The sequence below is a fragment of the Penaeus vannamei genome, chromosome 31 (assembly GCF_042767895.1).
Source record: "Penaeus vannamei isolate JL-2024 chromosome 31, ASM4276789v1, whole genome shotgun sequence".
Lineage (NCBI taxonomy): Eukaryota > Metazoa > Arthropoda > Malacostraca > Decapoda > Penaeidae > Penaeus > Penaeus vannamei.
The window spans coordinates 2,807,713-2,819,555 of NC_091579.1; the positions used below are offsets into that span (position 1 = coordinate 2,807,713).

Consider the following 11,843-nt stretch of genomic DNA (forward strand, 5'->3'; position numbering starts at 1 on the left):
TAACATTTGTCATTTCCGTGATTCTATATATACTTTTTTTTTCTTAAGTTAAGGAATATCACTGCCTTGTAATGTTAAATTTCAGAAATTAAAGGTGTTTGAAGTAGCTTGCTTTCCTCTTTTTCATCTATTTTGCAAAGGATTGATGTGTGACTAATAATACTAATATCATGTGCATGATGCTCATTTTATATCGTCAACAGTTTTGGTCTGATGTTATAACCTTCAATTTCCTACACTTGAGTGTTCAGACAGCTTATGCATATGAGGACTAGATGTTTCGACCTTTTAAATGGCATTGTAAGATTGGTGCAATCCCTTGTACAGAAGATGTATGGATATTAGATGTCTCAAATGGGTCGTGGCAGCAGTCAGCCCAGCACAATGTTGGCCCTGTTCTCTGGCATGCCGCAGCTGTTGCTTACCCTGGAGAACTTACAGTATATGGTGGCATAAAGAACAATCTACTGGATCCCTCTCAGCCCAAGGTTGGTGTTTTCATGAACTCCTTGCATGTCTGCTTACTAGTTACAGAAATAGCATGGCATGTTCCTTTGCTTAATTTTGGACCTACTTTAAGCTTGAAATGCATGATATATTCATAATGATATGAGAGTAGACTTTTGTATAAAAAATTATACAAAATGCAGATTGATACCTAGTTTTTATAATAATAATGTTAACTCACTATATTAACATATCTTAACTTACACACGTAATGATTAGCTACTAAAAAATATAGCTAGTAGTTTCAAACCAGATATGCCTAGATATGTGTGCAAGGCAGTGAATGCAGATTTTAAAATAGGATTGTCAGCGAGTAAAGGGTGCTTACAGGTGACTGTTGGATGGTGGAGGTGGAAGGAACCCAGCTAGGTCTGAAATATGCCCACTGGCAAGAAGTACCTATTCCTTATGAACACAGTCAGCCTCGGTGTTGGCATGAGGCTGCTGTGATACCAGAAGGGGAGCTGTACATTCACTCAGGCTTAACCCAGCCATTCTACATCACCAGGGATTTGTTAACAGTAAATATCCTTTGTTTTGTCCTTTTCTTTTTCCCATTTAATATGAAATGCACATTAGTTACTTTTATATGAGGCAGTTGTAACAACAAATACTAATAACATGATGTTTTATGCTTGATGTGATCTAATGCAAAGTATCCATTTCAAAGGAAATAGTTTTAACTTTTACCTTAAATGTTGACAGCAAGGTTAAGAAATATGAGTAAGGAATGCGGACTTGCTGACGTACTCGTGTAGACTGTTTTGCTAAGTTAGGCTACCATGACAATGCAGTGGAAAGCAAGTTGAATGAGCTTAGAAAAGACAGTGGAAGACATTTCCGACCAGACTCAATTGCCAGGCAGTGAGTACATTAGTAAAGACGGATAGGAGAAGAGTAAAAGAATAACCCTGCTCACAGATGACTGCTGGATGATGAAGTTGGGAAGGGACTTGCTAGGTTTCACAGATACTGAGTGGATCGAAGTACCCCTAGCTTATGACCATGGTGAACCTAGATGCTGGCATACTACTGCAGTCATACCAGATGGGGAAGTGTACATTCACTCGGGACTTACACAGCCCTTCTACATCACCATGGCTTTGCTCATTGTAAATATCTTTAGTTTTGATTTTTATTCATGTTAGTGTTAGTGTGGTTGTGTTTTTCAGGAAATAGATATATGCCTAATTGCAAATTATTTATGCAAATAAAGATTACTTTTATGATCTATATTTGTGTATGATCTAAATTTTAGGGGGCATGGAAGGAGAAGATGAGTTTCATTCCTTCATGTGTCACAAGAATTACTAATTTCTACCTGGATTTTCTGTTATTGAAGTGTTTTATATTTAACTCACTGGTGACAGATGGTGTGACACACATGTTCTTTCTACAGTGATTGATTGTATTTACATATAGAGGCTCCACAAGTGGTTAGTGACCAGAAAGTCAACTATTTGCCTTTCCTTGATTTTCAGATATATTTTTTTGTATTTTATATTGTTATAAGTATTTTGATAAGATATTAACCATGATTTTGATAGTGATAATAGCAGTAGCATAAAAAAGTTGAAGAAATTGACTCCTTGGTGGCTGAGCACTTGTAGAGCCATCTGTGAGGAACAGAATTCACAAAAAAAACTAAAGTGGACAATACATGAATCTGCAATTGATGGGTCCAGTAAAGACAATAACTTCAAAGTTTCCCTTTTAAAATTCACATTAAATACATCAGCTGATCATGTGATTCTGTACTTATTTGTTAGATCAAAGGTTCCCAACCTGGAGTCCATGGCATGAGATACTTTCTGGGGGCAATGGCTTTTAATTAAATTCTATTCTGCCTGATGTACAGTTCCTACAGATGGTTTTCTCTCCAGTGGCATGCAGCGGTCTAATGATACCCAGGGCCAATTCCTTAATTGTGTAGAACCCAAAGACTCAAGTATATGGTCTAGCACTGAGAAATATTTTGAGAAAGGGAGATATTTAAAGTTGTAAACACAGATGAAACATGAAATAAACACTTTATTTGATTTAAATTTAAATTTCAAATGCTCACAGCTTTTTCCCACTGTGATTAAATTTGAATTTTAGTGCAGGTTGTGCCCCTTCATCCCCTCTCTAGTGCTACTTGTTCTATTGCCTGCATTAATATTGAATCTTTCCATTTAGCATTCTTTTTCTATAACTGTTGGCACCATTACACTTTTCATATCTTGTAATAACTGAATCTGAAAAGACTGACACTCAATGAGGCCATGGAGATTAATATTTATTGGTCAAGCCATAGAATAGAAAACATTGGGAACTGCTGTGTTAGATATTTATCCTTTTCTCATTTTATGATGCCTTCATGATTATGAGTAAGTTAACCCATAGAGATCAGTGATTGGCCTTTTGATTATGATTTTATCATATTATCAGTGATTGACCTTTTTATTATGATTTTATCATATTAAAGTGTTTTCAGAAATATTCACATTTATTCATATTTTCATCAGGATCATGCTGAAGAAATGGTTGTACTGAGGTTCAGTCCCCCAAGTCTACAGAGGTATGTGTGAAAATATTTACTCCCTTTATGTTATTCCTTGTGTCTTTTTTATGTTAGCATAGCATAATCTTTGTTTTGTTAGGTCATGAAAATAGCAGCAAACTAATTGACTAGAACCATAAATACTACATATGAACACAAGGTACTGATTATGAAGCATATTTTGTGGTCTTCTTATCTTAAATGCCTAGTAGTGTTGGATTTCCAGGTTTCAAGTTTCTTAATGTTGTAAAACTTTTCTTTGAAATATGTTTGTGGTATGTGTAAAAATGAGTTGGTAATTTTTTTTGCTAAAATCAAGAAATCTAATAAAGATAAATATATTTCAGATTAACAATAGAAGCTGTATGTGGATTAGACTTGCAGCTACGTTCCCATTGGTGCCAGCTTCCACAGACTCTGCAGCACATCCTTAAAACCCGAACTTGTCCTGATCGGATATTGTAGCATTTTATTTATTACATAATTTTGGGAACTACTTTGCAGCATAATGATCTTGCCTTAAAAGTAGTAATTTTCTTAAAATCACAGTCAGTCACAAGCCTTTAGTGTTTGTGTGTGTGTGTGTGTGTGTGCATAAGATTTTTTCTCCCCATTTTGTTATTATTTAACTTTTTGGATGTTAGAGAATTCAAGTTACATATTTTTGGATGTTAGGGAATTCATGTTATTTGATATTACTGTTTATCACTTTGGGAAAAGTATCACACTGCTTCTGTTAGATTATGTCTGATATGTGTGCTGCTTAAATTATTGTACGATACTCACCTTGTTCACCAAAAATGAAATAAAGCTTGGAGAGAGAGACTGAAACATGTTTAAAAGAAAAGGCTTTTTTATTCCTTCACCTTTTTATTATACATATTTTATATCTGTTTTAAAAGTAGGTGTGGTTGAACTGTCTTTGTTCCAGTAATACAGTTGTTTTTTGTGTTTTATATTTAAAGAAATTCTGCAATGAAGAAATGATTTTATATTTTTTCTTATAATCTACACCATATGAAGGAACATATTGGAATGATTAAGTGTTCAGCTTGTAAGATTCTGTAATGTTTTATGAAAGAATATAATAACAGAAATATTTAATCTAATTATTGTCACACAGCTAGAAAGAGAGCGACTGTTTATGTAACATTGAGTTGACTACTAAAATCAAATGGAAAATTACAGTTTTGGAGTGGAGGACTTTGAGAGAAAATATGACAGGGCTATATAGTTCCCACATTCCTTTGATACCCAGTGAAATATTTGATGTCAAGTACATTGCAATAGACAATTTCACACTTGGTTCCATCTTAATTTAAGTTTACATTTTCCTAATGAGTGTGTGAGTGAGTGAGTGAGTGAGTGTGTGTGTGTGTGTGCATGTGTGTGAGAGAGAGGTTATACCTATGTGCATGCACATGGGTATAACAACATGTACAGGTACATCCCTTTCCCTCCCCTACATACAGAGTAGGCACATCTTCACCCATCTGTATATCCTCATTTTCATATTCATGAATATGTGTAACATTGCAAATTGATATGTATATTAGATAAGAGTGAGTATTCGAGATGGAATACTAAAGAACCCCAGTTACAGTGTAGTGTACAAGATGATCGTAGTATACGTGTGTGATTTTAATTTGAGATGGAAGACTAAAGGGTCCTGGTCATATTTCAACATCAGCTTAAATGTACAAAAATGCACATACTTGTATAGGGCTATGTGATGAAAATAAGTCTATCCCAGATATTAGCTTGTCTCAAATCCTACATAAAGTGAATCCAACTCTACCTTTAGGGGTGGAAATACTATTGTATCACTACATTCGACAACTACTTGCAAAATCCATGCAGATTTAGAACCCCATTTTAAGAGCCTCCTTTTTCTATTCCGTGGGATTAAAAAGAGGAACGTTGAATAGAGGGCAGATAATTGGGTCTGATTTTCATGGTGAGGGAAGACAGGTAGGTGTAATAACCCTGCCATTTACGCCACTCGAGCAGGTGATCGACCTCAGCTCCTGCGGGAAGATCAGCTGGAGGGTAGATGCCTGTGGGGTTGCTGTAGTAGCAGTAGTTGTACCACCAGCCGCCGCCACCTGACCAGTCCGAGCAGCTCCCACCTGAAGAGGACCAGACAAAATGTGAGATCTTGTGGAGGACTGAAAATCTCTCTCTCTCTCTCTCTATATATATATATATATATATATATATATATATATATATATATATATATATATATATATATATATATATATATATATATAATATTAATATTTAATAATAATAATAACAACAATGACAACAAACATAACATATATATATATATATAATATATATATATATATATATTATATATATATATATATATATATATATATATATATATATATATATATATATATAATAATATAACATATATATATATATATATATTTAAATAATATATATATATTATAACAATAATAATAATATATATATATATATAACATAATATTTATATATATATATATAATATTAAATATTAAATATATATATATATATATATTTAAAAATATATATATAATAATATTTAAACATATATAATAATAATAATAATATATATATATATATAATAATATATTTAAAAATATATATATATATATATATATATATATTATAATAAATATATATATATATATATAATATTTAAATATATATATATATATATATAAATTTATATATATATATTATATATATATATATATATATATATATATGTCAAATATAATATATATATATATATATATATATATATAATATATAATATATATATATAAATTTATATATATATTTTATATATATATATAAATATATTTAAATATATATAATAATATATTTATATATATTAATATTTAAATAATAATATATATATATAACATAATATTTAATATATATATAAACTTAATAAATAAATATATATATATATATATAATAAATATTTAAATATATATATATATATAATATTTAAATATATATATATATATATATTTTAAATATATATATATATATGTTTATTATATATATATATATAATATTTTAATATATATAATATATATATAAATAATATATAATAATAATATTTATATATATATATATATATACAATATTTAAATAATAATATTAATAATAATAAATAAAAATAATATATAATAATAATAATAATAATAAATATTTAAATAATAATAATATATATAATAATATTTAAATATATATAATAATAATAAATATTTTAAATAATAATAATAATAATAATAATAATATTAAAATATATATATTAATAATAAATAAATAATAATATATAATAATAAAATAAATAAGAAATAATAATAATAATAATAATAAATAAATATATAATAAAATAATATATTAATTATATATAATAATATAAATAATATTATAATAATAATAATAATAAATATTTAAATAATATATAATAATAATAATAATATTTATAAATAATAATAATAATAATAATAAATATTTAAATATATATATATATATATAAATATTTAATATATATATAATATATTATATTTAAATATAATAATAATAATATTTAGAATAATAATAATAATAATAATAAATAATAAATAATAATAATAATAATAATATTTAAATAATAATATATATATATATATTTATATATATATATATAATAATAAATATATATATATATATATTAAATTATATATATATATATATATATAATATTTAAATAATAAGAATAAGAATAATAAGAAAAATATATATATATAATAATAATAATAATAATAATAATAATAATATATATATATAATATATATATAATAATAATAATAATAATATTAATAATAATAATAATAATAAATATATTATTAATAATTAAATATTTTAGAAATAATAATAATAATAATAATAATATTATATATATATATATATATATTATATATATATTAATAATATTTAAAAATATATATATATAATAATAATAATATATATAAATAAAAATAATATATATATATATATATATATATATATATATATATTTAAATAATATATATAATATATATTTATATAATATATATATAATAATAATATTTTAAATATATATATATTATTTATATATATAATAATAATAATATATATAATATATAATATAATATAATATATATATAATAATGATAATAAAATAATATTTTAAATAATAATAATAATAATAATAATAATATTTAAATATAATATATAATAATATATTTAATAATATATATATATATATTTTAAATATAATAATATATATAATAATATTTTAATATTAATAATAATAATATAATAATAATAATAAATATTTAAATAATAATAATAATAATAATAATAATAATAATAATTTAATAATATATAATAATAATAAAAATATTTATAAAATAATAATAATAATAATAATAATAATAATATATATATATATAATATTAATAATATATATATAATAATAATAATAATAATAATATAATAATATTATTATATATATATATAATAATAATAATATATAATATATATATATTTTAAATATATATATATATATATATAAATATTTAAGATAAATATATATATATATATATATATATATATATATATATATATATATATATATATATATATATATATATATATATATATATATATATATATATATATATATATATATATATATATATATATATATATATATATATATATATATTTAATATATATATATATCTTTATTTCTCTCTCTCCCCTCTTACTCTCTCTCTCTCACTCTCTCACTCTCTCTCTCTCTCTCACCCCCCCTCACTCTCTCTCTCTCTCTCTCTCTCTCTCTCCTTACTCTCTCTCTCTTCCATCTCTCTCTCTTCTCTCTCTCTCTCTCTCTCTCTCTCTCCTCTTTCTTTCTTTGATGATTTATTATCATCAGCTGAATACACACACACACACACACACACACACACACACACACAAACATTAAATATATGTGTGTGTGTGTTTGTGTGTATGTGTGTAATGTATAATATATGTGTATGTTTGTGTGTGCGTGTGTGTGCGTGTGTGTGTGTACGTGTGCGTGTGCGTGTGCGTGTGTGCGTGTGCGTGTGCGCGCGTGTGTGTGTGTGTGTGTGTGTGTGTGTGTGTGTGTGTGTGTGTGTGTGTGTGTGTGTGTGTGTGTGTGTGTGTGTGTAAATGTATGTATGTATGTACACAAACATACATACACGCACACATGTGTGTGTTTGTGTATGTATATATGTATGGATGGAAGTATGTGTATGTGCATGTATGTACTTATATATTATACATATATTACTTTATTTCTGTAGTCATTTCACGCTTTTCTTTCTCTATTGTGTACTGGTGTGCACATGCACGGGCAAAAGAACATGTGCACGTGGAAAGTCTCCGACCCGCCGCCTGCAGTTCCTCGCCGCCATGGCCCCGGAAGGAAAAATCTTCACAAAAACAAAGAATAACCGCGAAGACGTAACCTGCGCGTTCAGACGTCGTTGCACACGGCGTTACGTCAGGCAAACGACGCAAATAAATGTCGAGCGTCCAGACCAGAGAAGCAATTATGACGTCAATGCCTGCTCTCCCCCCCCCCCTCCCCCCCGAGCGAGCCCGTTAAGCGACGTACCTGAAGCCCCGTCGTTGTCTTCGTCGTAGGTGCTGAAGTCCATGCCGTTGTGGTACTCCATGGCGTCGCCGCCCGTGCTCGACTTGTTGTAGCCGCCGATCTGGAGCTCGTAGCCGCGGCGCTCGTACATCTCTGGGCCGACGCTGGTGGGCGGAGGAAGGAGGGAGGGGGGAGGGGGACAGAGAGCATGTTAGTTTCCAAATCTGTATAATTTTTTGTGTGGAATGATGGAAGCAGACTGAGAGAGAGAGAAAAAAAAAATGTGATTCCAAAAAAGTGTAGGATTCCGGTCATAATATATCGGGTTGAACGATACAAACAATGTCACTGATTCTGAAAACGAGAGTGCGATGACCTACCTAAAGGAGTCGTAGAGGGAGCTTGCATCCTCATCCTCCCACGCCATGTCGACCCGCAGCGCGTACGTAGAGTCCTTCGTCAGCTGGTGCAAGGTCTCCAGCCCTGGCGGGTGTGGGAGGAAATTGCATCATTTCTTCTACTTTTGGGAGGTTTTAAGTAGAAGTACAAAATATACATCGTTCTGCGGCAATGAGGCTAATTCTAATTATGGAAGTCTGATATTACCTATCCAGTATTCTCCGCTGGGATCGCCGAAGCCACTGGCGTACGTCCTCCAGTTCTGCCTGAAGTCCAGCTGCGTCGGCTGCGTCTGCCGCCTCAGCATCACCGTCCAGCCGCCGCCGTCGGTCTCCTGGTCGCACCACACGACCTGCGGGCACGACGACAAGACTACGTTTCCCTTCAAGTGTATTCTAAGATGCTTTAGTCCCTTGTACTGATGTAATGGCGAAGTAAAAGAGAGAACGACAGAAAATGCGAAATACCTGGGGATCCATGTCCTCATTGGGCTGGATCGTCGTCAGACCTGACACGGCGTTGCCCTTCTCCAGCGCATCGTAGCAATCCCGGGGCAGCTCTTCAATCTGCCGTGAGGATGCAAAGGGCACTGTGAACTTCGGAGACACTAAGGACTTGAGTCCCTTGACAAATGAGAGGGAACTTGAGAGGTCATGGAACAGAACGAGGAGTCATCATAGGTTAAGGAGAATGGTAGCGGAAATAGGGTTTATAGAAATTATTAAAAAGTGGATCTTTAAAACTTATCCACCAATATTACACAAAAACGGACATACGAATAATCAGATTTCTGTTTCATCCAGAGATCATGATAAAGTTTACCTCGGTTGTCGCAATGATTTCCTCCGTCGTCATGGCTGTCGGAGGAGCGGGAGAAGTGGACAGCGGCTTCACCACGGGTTTCTGAACACTCGGCGCCGTGTTGGGGCTGCTGAGCGACTTGCTGATGTTGATCAGCTGGGACTGGATCAGCGCCATCTGGTTGCGGGTGAGGAAGAATACCTTCTTCAGCATGTTGGTGCTTTCGTCGGCCTTCACCGCGAACTCCTCCTGGAGCTGCTCTGCCAGGTCGTTCGTCGCATTCTGCACCTGCATGCTGAGCTGGTCGAGCGACGCGCGGAACTCCTCGCGCAGCTTTCCGACCTCCTCATTCATGGCCTTCGTGAGGTCCGCGCCCAGACGCCTTAGCTCGGCCATGGCCAAGTTGTGACGGATGTTGGCGGTGGCAGTGTGCGCGGCGCTCACCTTGCCCAGACTCGAACTCTCCTCGTCGTCGTCGTCGTCGTTGGGCGCGTCGCGCTGCATCCTGTCCAGCTTGGTGTCCATGTGCCTCCTCAGCGAGTCGAACTGCTGCCGTATGTCGGTCCTGATGGAGGAGACCTCCCCTCGCAGGCTGTTCGTCAGCACGGGCACCTGCCTCTCAAATTCCGTGGCGATGATGGTGCCGATGGAATCCGTCGCGTCCGGGAATTGCGGAACTGCCACAATTTCGAACGACTGTTCCGAGAGGGGCGGGATGGGTGGGCTCCATTCCTGGGCGAAGGCGGCATGAAGCAGCAGGAGCGTCAGAAGCGCCATGTTGAGGGTCGGGATGGCGGTCCAAGACTGAGGAGCGGCAGGACGGGCACCGCCTCCTGCTCTCTCCGCCCGCCGCATGTACCCGCGTCCTTGTCGGCTGTCCTGATAATCGCTGTCCTCGTTTTTGTCAAGCCAGGCTGGTGACACATAAACGTCATATTTAATTATGACAAGCCTTATGTTTTGGTCCCACATCAATTCATAACGCACGCGAACAAATCAAATACTATATTGATAGTAGAAAGAAAACCCCTCGTGTCACGACGAAGGTGAATCCTCTTGTAAGGTGGCGCAACACCAGTCGCATGCGAAAGGGGAAGACGAAGAGACAGCGCAATCTAGATCCAGCCAAAATTTGATGAATTAACAACGAGGTCCTCCGATTACCTGGGTCACTAACCGAATCTGATGTTGGGCTTGTTAGGTGGAAAAAGTAAACAGCACATCCGGGCTACCTTAAGTACATCCTGGCCGCGTCTGCTTCTCCCCTCTATGTCATTATCTCAGACCCTCCTCACCCCTCACCTTAAGGCGTAAGTATTCTTTACTCTCCTCATATCATGCCTTCCTGTGTTGCTCTCTTCTTTCCTTCATTATCTCGACAACATCGTCTTGTTTATATGAATGTGTTTTTAAGTCTCCTTAATTTTATGTCCAATCCTGCTGCGCTTCTTGTCTCCACTTGATAGTCAAATTAACCCAACTCCAAAGCCACTTCTCCCCGCACACCTGCCATTTCTTTCCCTCGAATTCCCTCCTTTTTTCCCTAGATTTTTATCCCAATAATCTTTGTCACACAGCATTTCCCCCCCCCCCCCCCCCGGGTTTGTTTGCCTCCCTCGCCCTCCCAGATCTCCATCTTTCACTCTCCCCCATTCCCCGTGTTTATTCGTCTCTGCCTCTCCCCCGTTCGCCCACAGGGACCCCGGCGCCACGAGCGATGACCTCCGCGCGTAGCATCATCGTACAGCCCGCACTCTCCCTTCTCAGGATATCCCGCCTCCCTTCGGCCGGCTCCCTCGCCGCCGCCGCCGCTCCTCCCCAGCCTTTGCGCCCCTTGACCTTGAGCTCCATGACCTCCACAGACACATTATTCCGTGACTCCAAAAAAGGATAAGAAATCGATATATCATTAAGTCGGAGGTT

General features: G+C 33.6%; 2 protein-coding genes across 9 annotated transcripts in view; one reads left to right on the plus strand and one right to left on the minus strand.

Moving 5' to 3' along the window:
* Positions 1-3,896, plus strand: part of LOC113811229 (kelch domain-containing protein 2) — an 18,496-nt gene extending 14,600 nt beyond the window's left edge. For 2 of the 8 annotated variants that reach the window (XM_070143598.1, XM_070143599.1), the window contains exons 9-11: positions 328-488; positions 3,015-3,067; positions 3,397-3,896. In XM_070143598.1, coding sequence (XP_069999699.1) covers positions 328-488; positions 3,015-3,067; positions 3,397-3,514 — 332 coding nt within the window. In that variant the 3' untranslated portion in view covers positions 3,515-3,896. The other 6 variants (XM_070143595.1, XM_070143597.1, XR_011399832.1 and 3 more) reach the window with 5 other exon arrangements.
* A 3-nt stretch (positions 3,897-3,899) lies between these two features.
* LOC113811269 (angiopoietin-related protein 2) lies at positions 3,900-10,907 on the minus strand. The gene is made up of 6 exons (XM_070143594.1): positions 9,942-10,907; positions 9,587-9,685; positions 9,327-9,471; positions 9,101-9,203; positions 8,742-8,884; positions 3,900-5,178 (listed from the first exon to the last, which is right to left on the minus strand). The coding sequence occupies exons 1-6, from the start codon at positions 10,890-10,892 to the stop codon at positions 4,955-4,957; spliced, it is 1,665 nt and encodes a 554-aa protein (XP_069999695.1). The 5' UTR covers positions 10,893-10,907; the 3' UTR covers positions 3,900-4,954.
* Between the last annotated feature and the right edge of the window lie 936 nt (positions 10,908-11,843).

What these genes read in the sequence shown, in the direction of transcription:
- LOC113811269 (XM_070143594.1), bottom strand. Translation starts at nt 10,892, where the DNA reads ATGTGGGACCAAAACATAAGGCTTGTCATAATTAAATATGACGTTTAT. An exon ending in ATGAGGACATGGATCCCCAG is followed by an intron (nt 9,472 to 9,586) that starts GTATTTCGCATT and finishes TCGTGCCCGCAG; the next exon opens with GTCGTGTGGTGCGACCAGGA. An exon ending in AGACAACGACGGGGCTTCAG is followed by an intron (nt 5,179 to 8,741) that starts GTACGTCGCTTA and finishes GGTCCTCTTCAG; the next exon opens with GTGGGAGCTGCTCGGACTGG.